The 19,548-nt window shown below is 44.8% G+C and overlaps 1 protein-coding gene across 2 annotated transcripts in view; it reads right to left on the bottom strand.

Annotated features, from left to right (window-relative positions):
• SLC37A2 (solute carrier family 37 member 2) overlaps positions 1–19,548 on the bottom strand; it is a 1,507,897-nt gene that overhangs the window by 715,029 nt on the left and 773,320 nt on the right. For both annotated transcript variants that reach the window (XM_069224551.1, XM_069224550.1), the window contains exon 7: positions 1,608–1,774. In XM_069224551.1, coding sequence (XP_069080652.1) covers positions 1,608–1,774 — 167 coding nt within the window. The remainder of the gene's footprint in view (positions 1–1,607; positions 1,775–19,548) is intronic.

Raw genomic sequence — 19,548 nt, 5'->3', positions numbered from 1 at the left:
TCTAATTCTGTGCAAATCTAACTCCATATTTATACTTTGGTGCTAGACCGTCTAGCACCAAGGCCCTGATTTATACTTTTTTTGCGCCGCTTTAACGTCATTTTTTTTACGCAAAAGTGGCGCAAACTTACAAAATATTGGCCATTATTTATACTTTTTGCTGCAAAACTGCAATAACTCAGTTTTGCACCAAAAAGTTTAGCACTGGCTTGCACCATTTCTGTGTACCAGCCAGGCACCATATTTATGGAATGGTGCAAGCCAGTGCAAAGGGTAGACTAGAGTTTAAAAAATGACTTTAGTCGGGTGGGGCTGGCAGTATAGAAGAAGAGGGTTTAGCAGCAAAAAATGGCTTTAGGCAGGTTAGAGTAAAAAAATGACTAACCAGATTAGCATCATTTTATGGTGCTAAACCTACCATGCCACATGACTCCTGCCTTAGAAAAGGCAGGAGTCATGCCCACCACCCCAATGGCCAGCACAGAGGACAGGGGTCCCCTGGGCATGGCCATTGCACCCTGTGCCATGTATGGGGGCCCATTTCAGGCCCCCTATGGCACTTTCAAAAATAAAATGCAATCTTACCTGTACTTACCTGGGATGGGGTCCCCCATCCTCGCAGTCCCTCTAGTGTGGGTGGGGGTGCCCCTGGGGCCAGAGGAGGGCACCTGTGGGCTTATTCCATGGTGTTCCACCATGGAAATAGGCCCACAGGTCTCCTAACGCCTGCCCTGACCCAGGTCTTAAAAAATGGGGCAAAGCAAGCTTTGCCCCATTTTTTGCCCCCTCCTCCCTCCCTTGCACCATTTTTGCATGGGAGTATAAATATGGCGTTAAGGCCATAGAGACCTTTTTTGCACGGAAACGCCTACCTTGCATCTCATTAAGGCAAGGTAGGTTTCCACTCCCAAAAAATGACTAACTCCATAAATGTGGCGCTAGACGGGTCTAGCACCAAAGTATAAATATGAAGTTAGTTTTGCACTGAATTAGAGTAAAAAAATAAAGGACGCTAATTCAGTGCAAACAGAGTATAAATATTCCCCTTAGCGTCAAAAAATGATGCTAATCTGATCAGAATCATTTATTTTGACTCAAACCTGCCTAACGTCATTTTGTTTTAAGCTAGCCTACCCTTTGCACCGGCTTGCACCATTCCATAAATATGGTGCCCAGCTGGTGCTAAAAAATGGTGCAAGCCGGTGAAAAAGGTTTTGGTGCAAAACTGCGTTAGTGCAGTTTTGCACCAAAAAGTATAAATAAGGCCCTGGGTGTCAATCAATGGTAACTCCTCTGTATCAAATGACAATGAAACTTAACTGTTCAAGTTCGAGGGGACACTCCAGTTTGTGGTGTATATTACATACATTTCAGTTCCAATTGACTGCTCCTTTTTTACTATATATATATATATAAGGCAAGGTAGGTTATATATATATATATATAAGCAACAGCAGTACCACCATTTGAACTTCATTAATAAGATGAACAGGTAATGCCTATTTTTAAAAAGTCGTCTCCAGGGTCTCAACAAATATGCAATGCCCATATCAGTAAACACTCATACTTCCCTTTAATAAGAAACCCAACCCATAATGTATACTTACACTCAATGAGGAAAAGGAAGCAGATCACCCCCAAGGCAGCAATGGTAATTCCAGGAACAATGAATGACAAGCCCCAAGATGTAGAAACAAAGGCCCCTGCGATCAAGGATCCCAAAATATTTCCAACAGAAGTGTGGGAATTCCAGAAGCCCATGATTACTCCTCTCCTGTAACAAAGAAAGAAACAAAATTAAACAAAATGTAATTATACATTTTTATTCATTTTAGTAACATTGTGCTTGTAAACAACTGCAGTGTGAACTATCATGAATTAGAACATTAGAATGTTGGGAGCTCCAATGAAAACAATTGAGTGCTCCACGCTTCTAATGGCCGGTAGAAGCCCGGAGCTCCAGCATTCCAATATTTTTGTTCACAGCTGTTTCTGTGAACAAAGGCCTCACAGAGCCATAGGAGATTTCAATCCCCTCGGGCTCTTCTAGGCCTTTGTTTTCTTTATTAGAAACATTCTGCCCTCTAGTGGCAGAATGTTCTTATGGCCTTATAGCTCTCTGTAGCTGGGCTATACTGGCATTAAAGTCCTGCTCCCTTGTTAAAGGCCCTCGCTTTCGGCTCAGTCCTTTATTCTGGAGTGGGCCTTTAATGGCCAGTATAGCCCGGTACTGCATAAGGCTGTAAGGCTGTAATGAAATCACTGATCGTGTCCACGGACTAGGTCTAACCAATGGTACAGGCAACTGAATCCTATGAGGCAAAACTATTCTCTGTCAGGACATAACAGGTTTCCAAGACAGTCTGGTAGGTTCTTAATTGTGATGAACATTTTGAGCAAAGACCTGCCTAAATGCTTATGTGAACAAGACATGCCATTTCCATATTTAAGCACTTGAGCAACTGCACAATACTAAATTTCAATTACACCATTAGAAAAGAAAAAAAAAAAAAGAGAAAGCTAAAGGCGTGAGCTACACACAGAAATACAGACAAATTTATGAGCTTTTAGCACACTGCTCAAATGCACTTCGTGTACTTCACAGAACTGAGATTGTATGTTTGAGGAGATTAACTGCCTGCCCCAAGGGGTGGAGTGAATATCAAGGTTTGCCTACTTGATCTTGTAATAGCTAGCGGGCCTCGGTCCCACAACACTGTTGACTCCAGAGCAGGCAGTGAGTTTTTTTTAAACAAAGCTTTTATTAGAAATATAATAATGGTAAACATAAAGAGAGGAGAAAGAGAAACAAGCATTGGCAAACCAATAGGTATTGCCTATGCAAAAGCTATTGGCTTTCATAATTTATTTTAACCATGTTGTACACCAGTGTGTCTGTTGTTTAAGATGGCTAAAAGTTAGTGGCCTGGGGTGGAGTGGAGTAGACTGGAGTGGGGTAGACTGGGATAAAGTAGGGTAGATTAGAGTAGAGTGGAGTGGGATAGATTGGGGTAAAGAAGATTGGGTAGAGTTGCTAATATTGTGGCACATTGTAGTGGAGTAGAGTGGGTAGCCTGAAGTGGGGTGGAGTGTGGTAGATTGGAGAGGGGCAGGGTTGAGTGGGGGAGTGGGGTGGATTGAGTGGTGAATTGTAGTGGGGTGGATTGCAATTGAGTAGAGTGGGGTGGATTGGAGTTGCAAAGGGTAGATTGGAGTTGCAAGGGGTAGGTTGGAGTTCAGTGGAGTGGGGTCAGTTGGAATGAGGCAGACTGGAATGGGGAAGTGGGGGGAATGGGGTGGAGTGGGGAGAGTGGAGCGGGATAAATTGGAGTGGGGTGAAGAGGGGTAGACTGGAGTAGAAAGTAGTGGGGTAGATTGGAGTAGAGTGGGGTGGAATAGGTAGATTGGAGTAGACTGGCGCAGAGTGGAATAGAGTGGAGTGGGGTAGGCTGTGGTAAATTGGGGAGGAGTGGCTTAGACTGGATTGTACTGGGTAGATTTGTGTGGAGTGTGGTAAAGTGGTGTGAAGAGGGGTATAGTGGTGTGGGGTAGAGTGGCGTAAGGTGTAGTGGGGTAGATGGGATATAGTGGATTGGTGTAGATTGGGGGATTGACTTGTGGTAGACTGTGGTGGAGTGGGGTGGGGTAGAATGGAGTGAGGTAGATTGTGGTAGATAGTAGTGGAATAGGTTGAAGTAGAGGGCAGTCTGACAGAGTCGAGTAGGTTAAACTGGAGTGGAGTGGGATACAGTAAAGTGTAGTATGATACAGTAAAGTGGAGTGAAGGCAAACTGGAATGGAGTGGATAGGGTGGGGCAGATTGGAGTGGGGTGGAATGGGGCAGATTGGAGTGGGGTGGAATGGAGTAGATTGGAGTGGGGTAGTCTAGGTTGGGGTGGAGAGGTTTAGAATGGGGTAGAATGGAGTGGGGTAGATTATGGGAGACTGGATTTGAGTAGTGTAGAGTGGAGAGGGGTAGACTCGAGATAAAAGGAGTAGAGTGGAATGGGGGAAATTGGAGTACAGTTGAGTGGGCTAGATAGGAGTGGAGTGTGCTAGATTTGGGTAGATTCTAGTGGAATAGGGGAGAGTGGAGTGAGGTGGTTTGGAATGGGGTACATTTGAGTGGAGTAGAGTGGTGTAGATTGTAGTGAAGTGGAGTGAGGTAGATTGGACTGGCATGGAGTAGGGTGGGGTAGACAGGGGTACAGTGGGGTAGATTGTGGTAGACTGGAGTGGAGTGAGGTAAGTGGTGTGGAGGGGCATAGAGTGGAGGGAAGTACAATGGTGTAGAGTGGAGTGCCGTAAAGTGTCAGAGTGGAGGTGAGAGGAGTGGCATGTAGTACAGTGGAATGACGTGGAGTGCCAGAGAATGAGTGGCATGTGTCAGAGTGGAGTGGCATGTTGTAGAGTGAAGTGGCATGGAGTAGAGTGGAAGGGCACAGAGTGGAGTAGAGTCGCAGAGTGGAGCATCGTAGAGTGGCGTGGTCTAGAGTATACATTGTGTGGCAGCACACTGCCGTTACAGACAATGTATATTCAATTGAAATGACATTTAGACAGATATGCAGTTTTACAGTGTACAAATGATATGTGGAAAAGTCATCTCCAAGTGTACTGGTGTGTTTTGATCGTAATAAAATATTTGTTCCCATCCCACACCAGAAATACAAAAAATAAAGATAATTTATACTTTCATAATTCTGATATATTCTAAAATATCGGTACTGCTCATTTTTGTTGTATTCTAGAATAAAGCCTTTCCATTTCACAGCACAGTTGTGACATAAATTCTCTCACTTTGAAGTCAAAGAAAGAAAAATAAACACCAGGTTCCCTGGCAGATAGAAGCAAATGAGGAACTATAAGAACAAGATGTAAAGGCCTCTTTACAGAAGTCGAACACTCAGAAGGGTGCAGTAAACAAGTGATGCTCTACCAGATGGACAAACTGAAACTGGACAGGATAAAACAAATAAAGACAGCAAATGGAAGCAAGCACATTTGAGTTATCAGTCACAAAGCCATTGGTCAGTAATAGATGGAATGTATTCCCAGATAAGCTTTCAGAATGTCTGCATAATGTCAACAGCAAACCAGAAAGCTGCACTGTCTGGTAGGCTTCAAACTAAAAAGTGGGCGCAAACAAAGGTAAATTCAATTTTGCAGGCATTGCCACAATGGGAGATTGCACATACTTTGTCTTTGGCCCAAGGGAACTTCGTTAAAACAGGACATATGGAAAATGTGACTTACTAGTATCAGTCGCTTTGCAGTGTGTACTGCTTTAGATTCAAATGTTGTGCACACACCTGCCATTCAGTGTTGTTGCAGGTTGTTTTCTTCCAAGGAGTTTGTTTCGAGGTGACTTTTGACCTCCCTGGTAACTCAGAAAGAACCAGAACACAGGCTCCATCTCAGATTGAGATGTTCCCGTTCAAAGGCAAGTTTATGTTTGGAAAATGGCAATTAATTAGAACGTCTGAACTGCTTAGCATTCAAGTAACACATTAAGTAGAAAAATAAATGATTCTTCTACATATTCCCTTGTGCTCAACACCGGGGAGGTGAGTAGGGCACGTGAATCCACAGCACTATAGGCTGCAAAACAACTGTTAAAAGAAAACAAACATTTCCATTTGCAGCACGTGTAGTTAAAGATCTCATGCTGTGCGCAGACTGAAGAGAGGAACCCAAATCCCTAATGCGGTGGCTTGCAAGTAGAGGCAGAAGACTTTGAAATAATGTTTTAAGTACTTGCACTTCTTGTCGGGTATGAATGCCCACACAGTAACGCCTAGTTGCATAGCAGCCTTAATAATGATTGTTTTGGGATCTAAACAAAGCATACCACTGTTGCACCTTTTTTTGAATGAGCTCTTGGTATTTTATGCAGTTTCAATTCTGCTTTTTAGTAACAAAGCTAAACGCATCTAATACATCTTTACAACCCTGCTTTTCTAATGGGCTTGCCTATATCAGGTTGTGCAAAAGAGAGGGTTAGTTTTCCTAATCGACCTAGCTTGTTTCAATTTCCGTACTACATAATCATTCGTAGTTAGGGAAAAAAATGTAAGCAAATATCCCTGACACCTTATCCATAGAGCATTGCCCTGGGATCCGCGGATGTTGGTACCTGGAGGCAAAGCTTTGGCATTTTGCATTTTTGTGAGCAGCAGACTGGTCAACTGTGGGATCCTCTAACACTGAAATAATTGTGTAGAATATTGTGACATGAGGCTACAGGTTGAGGAACCAGCTACCCAGTAATAATGATGTTTGCCCCACCGTTGCAATTTGTGTTTATCATTCTGTTTGCTAACACTAGATTCTCCGGTTTTACAGTCGCTTGTGACTACTGGATGGCTAGATCTTCCTGCAAGAGACCGATATCAAATCTTTGGTTTGAGAACAGGGCAAAAAAAGATCTCACAAGCCTATCACTCTCATTGTCAGAGGACATGACAGCTAGCAAATGAGACGGAGCCTTTGAAATGTCATTACTCGCTCAATGTTGGGATAAGTTCTCCCTGGAACAACATTAAGTGTTGTCCCTGGGAAGTTTTTGAAGACTTAAGTGTGACTTTTTTGCACTTATTGTTAAACCTAAGGTGTAGAAGCTGAATAACTTTTTGTGTGGGGCAGGCGATGTATCTGATTCATCCCCTTTACCACCCAAGCATTCAAGTATGGTAACAGATGAATGTCACAAATATCTGTCATCAGTACCAGATATTTGGCAAACACTTTTGGAGATGTTAGTCCAAATGGCAGTATTTTGAATTGTGAATGAATTCCATTTACCACAAACCTCAGGTACTGTCAATATGCCTGATGAATCTGGATGTGGAAGAATCCATCATTCAGGTTCGGTGTTTTTTCATGGGGTTTGCCACAGTAAGGCAAAGGATGATATATTGCGGACTGAGCATTTTCAAGTGATTGGAAAACATGTAGTAGGTCAGCACTCAAGGCCAGAATTAGTCTTTATGTTTTGTCCTTTTTGTGGATGAGAAATAAAAGAAAGTAAACTCCTGATTTCTTTAGCCTCTTTTTACAAAAGTGCCTGTACGTTTTCCAATAAACGTTTGTGATGATGTGTGAAACACTAAGCAAAACCAGTGGGAGATATTGGACAATAAATTTGAGATTAATTTCTCCCAGGGAGGAAGGTATAACTCCAGTCTTCCCCAAGTCGATGGGTGTTTGAGGGGAATGAGAGGATTACGATGATCAGTGTCTGGCAGCAGAGGTGTATCTGCCTTGCACCCCTCTGCTCTTTGCTTTTCGAGCATCACAGAAGATTCCCCCAACATATTGAGGCTGTCAAGCAGACTACAGGCTCTCTTGTAAGGCTGCTTGTTGTTGCTGGTACACTTGCCTTGTAGTAGTCTGTCCTAGTTTGGAGATAGGCATGACTGATGTCTACAAAATCCTGTTCTTCAATGCCCAGGATGCCCATCATTGTTTTCAGTGTCCTAATAGCTCCTTGCCACCACTCCCCCAACTGCTTGACTGTCACCCCTGAATGGCTAAGTTATTGTTTCCAACCTGGAATGTCCGTGAGATGAGCATGGCAAACAGGCATCACTCGGTCCACTAATATACTAAGAGGAGAGGGAATCATATCGCTTTTTGTTTGTAAAAACATATTGCCAATGGCAAAGACGCGAGGCTCCAAAAATGGTGAAGGGGCAAATGTTTTAGCACAACCCACCTGAGCTATGCCAGTGGATCACTCATATAGGTTCAGCCATTCAAGCCCTTTAAGAGCATTGTGGTCAAGACTGAACCAGAGAAGTGACATGTGTTGCTGAAGGGGCAGCTGAATGGCAGGGCAGTGCTACTGGGTAGTGTCTACATGCCAAAGGTGGCACAGCAATAGTTCCTGGCCATGTGTGGTCACTCCTGACCAGATGGTCCCTCTACACTGAATTAAAGGGGGTGACTAACTGTGTTCTAGATCATCAAATGGACAGATAACACTCCACCAGACCATGCACTGTCATACCTCACGCAAACGGTCACACACCCGCCTTTAGTCTACAGCTGCATACCCTATCTCTAGTCAGTACTACTGCTACTTGTCGCCAAATGATTTGCACGTATGCGTGGATCGCATCCTCTGCCACCACACAATACAACTGAAAGTCACACGGGAGTAGTATTTAGGGAAAACCCTGTGTAAAACCCTGGGCTTAGATTACTTGCCTATTGAGTTCTATAAGGCTTACCAAATAGCAAGAATCCCAAATGTGCTAGAACTCTACACAGCTGCCCTCACTGCTATGCATCTGCCCCCGACCCTCTGAGAAGCCCTCCTGGGCTTGCTCCCGAAGCCTGGACGGGATCCCCTTCCGATTGCCTCCTACAGACCGCTGTCTGTGCTAGGTAATGACTAAGATCCTAAGCGATGCGATTACTGGAGCATATGCAGACACTAGGGCAAACAGACAAAAATGGGTTCATACCGGCTAGCTCCATGACCCCTCACAGACACGCTTCGCCCATCTCCCTGTACATTGATGAAGTCCTAGTCCATGTTAAAGATATCTGGGAAGGCATAGATGAAATAGCGCATGTACTGGACAGCTTTAGATTCACTTCAGGATTGGGAGTCAACTGAGCCAAGACCTGCTTATTCCTGTTTCACCCAGATGGGCCCCTCACAGCACAGAGGTGGATGACCATGCCATCCACTGGGAGCCTTGCACTTTCTGATATTTGAACATTGACATGTATCAATTACCCCAAGAGCTCCTTGATGGAAAGCACGCATGGGTAATCTTCTCACTCCCACGCCAGAAATAAAATAATCTTCTCACTTCAGCACCAAATTACCTTCTGCTGATCACTTCCCCTCCTGATGTAGAGTCGAGTGTCCCTCTCCAAAATGGTGATTCTTCTGTGACTCCATTATTATTTCACCAATGTACCAGTAAGCATCCCCTGCAGCACATTTAAGTCGCTAAGGACCTCATATACAAGCCCCTAGCAGCACACTGCGCCACCAGAGTGCCATTGTTTTGACGCTCCAGTAGCGCAGTATTCCAGCCCATATTATTCAAGGCCACATAATGCCACATTGTGTGGCTTTTCATGGCCTTGTAAATATGGACCCCTTTCATGCATATCACTGCATGAAAGGATCTTTCCATGGGTGTTGCTTGGGGTGTTCCTACGCAACACCCATGGAACCTGAAGGAATCTCATGCAAGATTTACAAGTCTGGGAATGCATCAGATTCCTAAGCCACCTCAGGGGTTGCATAAGAACGATGCAATGGGGATTTCTCTTTATTTCTCCCTGTTTGTAACTGTGTGTGTTGCATTCTGCATTGAAAGAGGAAAACACCTCGTGATTGTTTTTGTGCAAGACGGTGTCACTTCCTACACAAAACAATCATCCCTGCAATGCAGGCATCCTTGCACCATGGTGCAAGGATGCCTGCACTGACACATGGCAGTAATTTGTGCGCCAGTGCAGGGGGAGAGGACAGAAATGTGATGTATCTTGTAGGTATGGCACATTTCTGCCCTTTCCCAGTGGTGCAGGGTGGTGCAGCAAGGCACATGCTGTGCAGCCTTGTGCCAAGGGTCTTGTAAATGTGGCCTTAAATGCCATATTGGGTGGCCTCTTCTAGAATAAGAGGAGACGCTAGGCGGCCCTGGCCTAGTAGACCGAGGGGGGTAGGGCCTGGTGTTCGAGCACTACAACCTGACAGTGCAGCTACAGTGGCCCACCCACTGCCTGGCCAGGAGGCATTTGGTGGAGATAGGACTAGAGCCTGAGGAGAAGGCATTGAAACTCATGCAAGAGATATTTCTCCCCAAAGTAGTCAGCCCATGCCCGCTAGTGACCTCCTGCAAGTGGCACATGAGCACTATTGGGTCATGCCAGATATGCCACAATGCCCCTTTATGCTCTATTTGGGCCTTAATGGCACAAATAGATCAGCAGGGGTGGGAACCCTAGGAGATGTGTTCCATGATGGGGCCGTCATCCCCTTTGACCAACTGGTAGTTCACATAGAACTCCCAGCAGGCCACTTCCTGGTGGACAAACAGCTCGCTGGAGAACTGCCCAACCTGCAGCCGCTGAGACAGGCACTGCACACAATGGGAACCTGCCATTGGTTGATCACATGGCTTGCCTGGGCCCTTGCTCACAAAACCCAGGACCCGCTAGCACCCCTTTATGGGCTTGGACAAGTAACATCAGCATAGAGTTGACTCACAAGGAATGGGACAGGATACTAATGCACCCACAGAAAGTTCCTATAACACCAGATTCCAATACACACAACAAAACATTTTACTCAGGACATTCCTCACCCTGGCTAAGCCACACAAAATCTACTCAAGTACATCACCCAACTGCCTGCGCTGCTACGCTCCGTAGGCGGTCATGCTACACATGCTCTGGAGCTGCCTTGCAACTTGTGCCCTCTGGACAGAGGTCACCAGCACCCTCGCCAGAGTCACAGGCTGAACAGACTAATATGGCATAGCCAGCAACCTCCTTGGCCTGTACAAGCATCGTAAAGCAGTCAGTGCCACTACACTATTCACTGATCAGGCGTTGCTGATGGCACAACAAATGATTGCAGTGCACTGGAAGGCAAGCGTATTCCCCAGGATAGCAAGTTGGCAGGGGGCGACCATTAAATGTGGCAGGGCTGAAGTCCCTACGCTCCACCAGGAGGAAGATTGTGGACTGCAGAAGTGCCCCATTGTGTCCACATGGGATGACATGCTCTATGCTTTCAAAGGCACGCCGGACAGTGACTGCCCCAGTCTAAAAAAGCACACCACACACATGGCCACAGGAATTGTGTTCCTAAGGTAGACCTCATGCCCCCCAATACCAGCACAACCCTCACCCCCTCCTCTCCTTGACAAGTCCCCCATCATACGTCCAAGACCAAAGGTGGAATCACTGCATTGCACTTTCTGTACCATTGCAAGCAATTTGCGCCACAGAGTGTGCAGGCAAACTGCACATTGCTATTGCAAAACACATGGCACCCACGTTTTTCCTAAGGCTCAAGTTTGATTTTTTGTGGTCATATTATTGAAGTTCATATTGCCATTGCAACATGCACGTTTGAGCGAGAAGAATGGCTCGACACTCCTGACCTGTTAGGTAACACCCTTAGTCTGGGGGTAGTTCACTTCTGAGGTTGAGGCCAACTGCCCCTCTTAAAATTTAAAAGTTTCATAGATGCATGTAGAGCCTATCTACCCTAAAATTCCAAACCTAAAAATAATCCTGTGCACATCAAGTGAGGAATTCTTTTGAGGATACAATTGGACAAAGTTCGCCTTTTCCTTTTTCTATAAAGTTGTTTTAATTTTCCCTAGATGTTATCATGAATTACATCCCTTGTGTTTAAACAATGTTAATTTCATGACTTATTCCACATAATGTGCTCCAATGATGGTTTATTAATATAGTATCCAAGATGTATTCAGATGCTATCTTATATGTTCATGTTTAGCCTCATTAGGAGTTATCATGATGATTGCATGACTTATTCCACAGTGAGTCCCAATGCTGGTTTATTGATATAGTGCAGAAGATGTATTCAGAATGTACCAGGTATATTCAGGTTTAGCCAACACGTGTTTCACCCCCTTTCTTGGCTATGAATGCCTGGAGCTTTTTCAAGGCTATCATTTTAAGGGAATTATGAGTATAGGTTCTACTATCTTATAACGTATCCACCTTAGCGTGTGATAATATTATCGTAGTGATACCCTTAATGCATATCACTTTATTTGGCGAGTGTGTTGTGACAATAAAGTATGATTTCTGTGTAGTGTTTATTATTACGGTGCTCTAATTAGGATTTAATATTAATTTACCTTAGATAAGGCAGGCATTGGCAACTGAATATTACAAAAAGTGATAACACCTAAGGAGAATAAAAGCAACTTTATGTAAATATAAAAAGCAAACTTTATCTAATTGTATCATTAAAAGAATGCCTCACATAATCTGCACAGGATTATTTTTAGATTTGGAATTTTAGGGTGAATACACTTTACATGCATTGATGCACATAGGTTTGTAAATAATGGGCCACGCTGATAAAGTTATGTAAGGCGATTTCCCGAAATACTGGTGCTGAAGGTTATATAACCACTGTACTGTATTGCATTAAAAAAAAGTTGGTGACAAAAATCATGGTTCCAGAGAAGACATAGGTTGCATAGGTGATACTGGTCCAAAGACAGAATCTTGCTACTGCAAGAAGGACATTACTTAAGAAGTGAGATTGCCATTCCCTCCTCCTATATGAGGCACTCTCATATGATCAGTTCCCTGGTACTCCAGAACCCTAGGTCAAGCTTAACCCATTCCCCTAGCATCGAAATTTTGAATTGCTGAGCAGCAGCTATGGAACAGAGGACACTCTTCCTAACCTGATAGTGGAAAACATCAGTTTGAGATAGAGTTTGTTTACTGGTTCATAGCAGGTGGAAGGGGAGAGATCATGAGTTACTGTAGGAAAGTACCATCTTTCCTGGCATGTTACCCCCAATTCTACCTGTATGTCAGTATGTTTTTACCTGTCTCACTGGGATCCTGCTGGTCAGGACCCCAGTGCTCATAGTTTATGGCCTAATGAGTGTGTCTGTTTAGTGCTTAACTGTGTCACTGAGGCTCTGCTAATTAGAACCTCAGTGCTTATGCTCTCTCTGCTTTTAAATTTGTCGCTATAGGCTAGTGACTTAATTTACCAATTTCAATTGGCATACTGGACCCCTCTTATAAGTCCCTAGTATATGGTACCTAGGTACCCAGGGCATTGGAGTTCCAGGAGATCCTTATGGGCTGCAGCATTTCTTTTGCCACCCATACAGAGCTCAGACAAACCCTTCCACAGGCCTGCCATTGAAGCCTGTGTGAAATAGTGCAAACATTATTTCACAGCCATTTTCACTGCACTTAAGTAACTTACAAGTCATCTATATGTCTTACCTTCACTTGCTGAAGATGAGGTGCAAAGTTACTTAGTGTGAAGGTGCCCCCACATAGTTTAGGGCCATTTCCCGGGACTTTGTGAGTGAGGGAACGCCATTACACACATGCAGTACATATAGGTCAATACCTATATGTAGCTTCACAATGGTAACTCCGACTATGGCCATGTAAGGTGTCTACGATCATGGAATTGTCCCCCCATTCCAAATCTGGTATTGGGGAGCCAATGCCATGCATCCTGGGGGCTCCACTATGGACCCCCAGGACTGCCAAACCAGCTCTCTGAGGCGTGCACTGCAGCTACAGCTGCTGCCACCTCACTGAAAGGGTTTTGCCCTCCTCGGGTCTGAGCAGCTCGGTACTAGAAAGGCAGAACGAAGCATTTCCTCTGAGAGCAGGGGGTTACACCCTCTCCTTTTGGAAATAGGTGTTACAGGCTGGGGAAAGGTAGCCTCCCCCAGCCTCTGGAAAAGCTTTGAAAGGCACAGATGGTGCCCTCCTTGCTTAAGCCAGTCTACACCGGTTCAGAGACCCCTTGTCCCCTACTATGGCACAAAACTGGACAAAGGAAAGGGGAGTGACCACTCCCCTATCCATCACCACCCTAGTGGTAGTGCCCAGAGCTCCTCCAGTGTGTTCTAGACTTCAGCCACCTTGCTTTGCAAGGTGTGGGGGCACTCTGGAGGGCTCTGAGTGGCCAGTGCCAGCAGATGATGTCATAGACCCCTCCTGATAGGTCCTTACCTGATAAGGTAGCCCCCTCTCAGGGCAATTTAGGGCCTCTCCTGTGGCTTCTCTTCAGATTCTACTTGCAAGTTTCTAGCAGGAATTCTCAGCAACTACTACTTCATCCTCTGACCTCGGATCAACCGCAGCCTGCTCCAAGAACCGCTATAACAGCAACAAAGTATCCACAAGGGATACTTCTCTTCTGCAACTTCAGCTCCAGCCATTAACTGCAACAGTTTCCGTGGTGTGCATGCTCTGAGGACTCCCTGTCTTCACCCTGTACCAGAAGGACCAAAGAAATCTTCTGTGGGGTGACAGAGTCACTCCCCTGCTCATGCAAGCACATTCTAAGTCGACAAGCGATTCTCTTGGACTCCTCCCAAAGCGACGAGCGTGCTCCCTGGAACACAGATGGTGGACCCCATCGACACAGACTGTTCTGAGGTCCTGCTGTTGCAATTTGGAGGAGGTAAGACCTGGCCTTCCCCCAGAACGACAGTACCCCTGTGCACCGCGCCTTCTTCACCTCCTGAGTACTCTGTGCTTTTTTGGCAAAATTCCTTTGTGCACAGCCTGGCCCAGGTCCCCAGCACTCTATCCTGTGACGCTCAACTCGCTGAGTTGATCTCCGGCGGCGTGGGACTTTCCTTTGTAGAGCTGCATCAACTGTATTTTGCAGCTCCTTTGTCCCTGTGTCTTGGGACTCCTGTGGGCGCTACCTGGTGCTCTGAGGGCCCTCTGAAGTGCTGAGAGCACCCTCTTCTTTCTCATACAGAGTTGAGGCCCCTAGGTCCTTCCTGGGTCCAGATAGTGCCTAGTAGATGCAAAACGCGACTTTGCCGGAACCAAGGCTTGTTGGAGGAATCCAGTGCCAAAACTCACCTGCATCCAACTTCACGACGTGGGACATCCTATGCATCATGCAGGAACCCGCTGGCATCTTACTAGGGTGCATTTCTGCAGTCTTCATCCACCCGGAGACTCTTCTTTTGCACCCTATTCTGGGTTGGCAGGGGCTCCCGTCCTTCCTGGAACTTTTTTCAACTTCTGGACTTGGTCCCCTTCTTTTGTAGGTCTTCAGGTGCAGGAATCCACTGTTTGTTGCTTGCAGACTTAGTTGATTCTTGCAATAATTCCAATCACGAGGTTTAGTGTGTCCTAAGGAAACGTGCAGTACTTTAATCTTGCTTTTCTGGGCTCTTTGGTGGGGTAATTTACTTACATTTACTGTATTCTTACTCTCCCAGAGATTCTGCACACACTACACTTGTCTAGGGGGGAATTCATGATTCGGATTCCACTTTCTTAATATATGGTTTGTGTTGCCCCTAGACCTATTTTCTCTCATTGCATTTTATAGCCTTTCCTATTGTTTGCACTATCCTATGCCTAATTATAATTACTTACCTTATTTTGGTGTCTAGTATATATTGTGTATAATACTTACCACCAGAAGGAGTATTGCCTCCAAGATATCTTTGTTACTGTGTCACCCAAATAAACTACCTTTATTTTTAGTAACACTGAGTATTGTCTTTACTTGTGTATAAGTAATGTGTATCTATAAGTGGTATTGCAGGTGCTTTGCATGCCTCCTAGTTCACCTAAGCTGCTCTACTATAGCTACCTCTATCAGCCTAAGCTGCTAGAACACTACTACATTCACTAAAAAGGGATAACTGGACCTGGTGTAAGAACCCAAGGTACCCACTACAAACTAGGCCAGCCTCCTACAGTTATCTCTACAGTCAACTTTATTTAATAGTATTTTATACATTCAAAGTGACGCTTGAACATGAATCCAACAATGATGAATGTGGATCCATATTGCAGTAAGATTCATTTCGGGATAACCTGACTGTTCGTTAGCGAGTGGTCCCTATAGCAGAGAAGGGGTTGGAGCCCAAGTCTGCCATGCGAGGCATATGCCACAACTCTTGTGACATATGCCACAGCATGTCATAGTTTTCTGACATGCTCTTTTGTGAATAATTGCAGATAGTGTTAGTGTGCGATTTCCAAAGGGCTCTTTTTCTGTCAGGTAAACTAAATAAAGAAAAAAAAGGAAAAGAAATAAACAAAAGTGCTTTTTACACTTCAGAAACAAATAACTCTTACTCTCTTTCACCCTGGTACTAGCCCCAAGCATTTATTTTTACTATACAAGCTGCCTCTATCTCTCATTCCACAGATTAAGGGATTTCTTTCACTGCAAAACTTGTTCCCCCTTCTACATGCCACAGCATGTCACAAATTTCTAGCATGCACTGCCATTACTAAATAGGCCACAAATTGTCCAGACAGTGCCAGGGGGTGATTTACAATGGGACCTCTTTCATTTGGCTAACATTTAAAAAAAAAAAAAAAAAAAAAAAAATGATTTTTCTCCAGCTAAGGTTTGAACCCTGGTCAAAAACCATACTAACACAATGTGCTATCCACTAACCCAAGCACTGTCACAATAAGTGTGGCTGGCAAAAGGCCTTGTAATCAGAGACAGAGTGAGGAAGTCCTCCTCTTATGTCCATGGCGATTTTTTAGGTTACATGCCACAAATTCACAGTTGCTTTTCACACTTCAGAAACAAATAACCCTTTCTCTCTTTCACCATGGTACTAGCCCCATGCATGTATGTTTACTATACAAGCTTCCGGTACAAGATCAGGACTGGAAGATCCAACGAGAGTTCTAAGAGGGTTGGATACCAAGGTTGAGATTCCCAGAACAGGGTGACTAGGACTAGAGAAGAACATTGTCGGCGAACATGAGCTAGGACCCGAGCAATAAATAGGAAGGGGGGAAAGGCATATAGAAGGGAAGGAGGCCACACTTGAAGAAAAGCGTTGGTAGCCAAGGCCAAAGGATCTGGTCTCCAACTGAAGAAGTTCGGAAGTTGGGAATTGAGCCTTGAGGCAAAGAGGTCAATGGTCATTGAACCGAAGATAGAAGAAAGAAGATTGAATATGGAAGGATGAAGCCGCCAATTGCTGTAATCCTGGGATTGTCTTGAGAACCAATCGGCCACTACATCCAGATTGCCCGGGAGGTAATCCGCCCTGACTGAAATGTTTTTGTGCAGACAAAACTCCCAGAGACTCTTGGCCAAGAGAGCCAATGGTTTCGATCTTGTTCCGTCCAGACGATTGATGTATGTTACGGCAGATAGGTTGTCCATCCTGAGAAGAATGGAGCATTTTACCCTGTCTTTTGTAAAGGACTGCATGGCAAAGGAACCTGCAAGCATCTCTAAACAGTTTATGTGCATTGACGACTCCTGAACGGACCATGGACCCCCAGTCGAGTGTGGACCACATCTTGTGCCCCAACCTGTTAGACTTGCATCTGACTATAAGACAAGATCTGGGGCGGCAGAGAAAATTGTTCTCCCCTTCCGGGCGTCTAAATGACTCATCCACCATATGAGTTCTTCCCTGGACTCTGCATCTAGGGCAATCTGATCTGAATATGACATACCTCGTTGAAGATGACGGATCTTGAGCCTTTGGAGGGCTCTGTAATGAAGAGGTCCTGGGAAAATGGCGTGGATCGAAGAAGAAAGAAGGCCTACAAGACGAGCCAATGCTCTGAGGGAAGAACAAGGGAGAGACGAGGCTTGACAAACCTCCTTTATTAAGGAGACTTTGTATTGAGGAAGCTGGAGAGTCGACTCTGTAGTGCTGACTAGAAACCCCAGAAATTCGAGAGATTGTGAAGGGATCAGAGCGGACATTTGAAGATTTATAAGGAAGCCCAATCGAAGGAGAAGGTGTTGACAAAGATTTAGCTGAGATGCAAGGGAATACTTGTCCTGAGCCATAAGTAAATCGTCGAGATAGACGATAAGTCTTATCCCTTGAGCCCTGAGGAAGGCTACCACAGGTTTGAGAATCTTGGTGAAACACCAAGGGGCAGAGGAAAGATCGAAGGGAAGAGTTTTGAATTGAAAGAACGTATTCCCCCACTGGAATTGAAGACATTTCCTGAAGGAGGGATGGACTGGCACTGAAAGATAAGCGTCTTGAAGATCTATACGAACTAACCAGTTGTGAAGGAAGAGAGCCCTTAGGTGGAGAATGGTTTCCATCTTGAAATGGTGGTAAACTACGAAATTGTTGAACTCAAGTTTATGACAGGGTAATGTTTTTTGTTCTTTTTCTGTACCAAAAAGATATTGCTGAGAAAACCGGAAGGGTTGAAAACCACTTTGTCTATAGCTTGTTTCGGCAGAAGAGCTTGTATCTCGTCCTGAATGAGGCGAGACTGATTGTGAGAAAAAAGGAGAGGACGAGGAAGAAAGGGCTGACAAGGGATTTGATAAAGGTCTATACAATAACCTTGTACGGTTTGAATTACCCAAGGGTCAGAAGTTATTGACAACCAAACATCTAAACACAAAGCTAGCCTGCCTCCTACTGGAGGAAGGCCAGAACTGAAAGTTCTTACCTGCGAGTTGTTCTCCTTTAGATCTGTAACCACTGTTGCGGCCACCGCGGAACCTGCGGGGATAGAATTGGGGTTTGTACCATTAATAGACATCGAGTTGGTTGGATTGGGAGTAGGAGCCTCTGTTGAGGGATTGGGAGTAGGAGCCTCTGTTGAGGGATTGTCCTCTTGCTGAGAAGCGGCCGGCAAAACAACTCCTTCCTTTACCGGCCCTTCCAAAAACCCGATTGGAAAAGATTCTCTTCATAGAGTAATGGGCTTTGTCCAAAGAATTGAAGGTCGAGATGTATTTGCTCATTTCCTTTATAAAGGAGTCTCCAAAGAGAAGGCCATCAGCATTAAGACCTTCCTCTTTGGAGGCAAGAGAGCTGAGCTTAGGATCAATCCTGAGGAGAAGGCTCTTGCGACGTTCTTGGGAAATGTAAGAGTTGGCATTGCCCAGCATACAAATCGCCCTTTGGGCCCAATTGGAAAGGATATCCGGATCTACCTGAGAGCCTTCTATTTTTGCTTCCTCAGCAAGGTCAAAAATCCTGGTGAGAGGACCCACCAGGTCCAAAAGTCTGTCCTGACAATTTAACCAGGCTCGGTCAACTCCTTTTTTGGGGTCCTTGCAAAATTTAGTGAAGAAGAGTAACATATTAGGGTCAATGGAGGGGGTGTCTGACTTTACAAGGCAGGGAGGGTCTAGGACATTCAGATTTTAATTTGTTTCTGGATGACTTGTCAAGAGGTTGACGGAGATAGAAGGAAACATAATCGGAAACATGGTCGGAGGGGAACCACTCTGAGGAATTAGGATGATGGATGGAAGTAGGGTCAAACATGGGGTCGCCATCAGGATCAACCAGATCTTCGGGCACTAAGTGAGGGGAATTATCATGAGTAGAAATGTTATGCCTTTTCTCCGGAGACCCATCGTAAAAGTCATCCTTTAGAGTGTCTTGTGAGACATCGTCCCCATCACTGTCCATATCCCGGAAATGGAGGATATTGAGAGGGGAGGAAGGGAGCCCCGAATAATTTGCCTCTCTTGTTGGAGGCCCAAATTTATTAGAAACGCCTTCTGAAAGCTCATGTGACTGAAACACACGTTTCTTACCTCTCAAAGGAGGATTAACCTTACGAGCGTGAAGCATTTTAGAAATGGAGGCTTCTAAATTTTTTGAAATGTCCAACATAGACACGGAAACCGCATGCTGGACAGAATCCTTAATAAAGGATTTCAAATTATCCTTAATGGATTGGGTCTGGTCATCCTCTGACATAATGGGGAGAAAAACTGGGGAAAAAAACGAGTTTAAAATTGGAAAAACAGGTTAAAACCTGTTGGATGTGAGGAAAACAGAGAGGAGAGGGTTAAAATGCTGTCTGGGGAAGTGACTG

The sequence above is a fragment of the Pleurodeles waltl genome, chromosome 3_1, assembly GCF_031143425.1.
Source record: "Pleurodeles waltl isolate 20211129_DDA chromosome 3_1, aPleWal1.hap1.20221129, whole genome shotgun sequence".
Classification (NCBI taxonomy): domain Eukaryota; kingdom Metazoa; phylum Chordata; class Amphibia; order Caudata; family Salamandridae; genus Pleurodeles; species Pleurodeles waltl.
The sequence above is the reverse complement of the archived record's forward strand: the minus strand, read 5'-3'. Positions and strand labels throughout refer to the sequence as shown.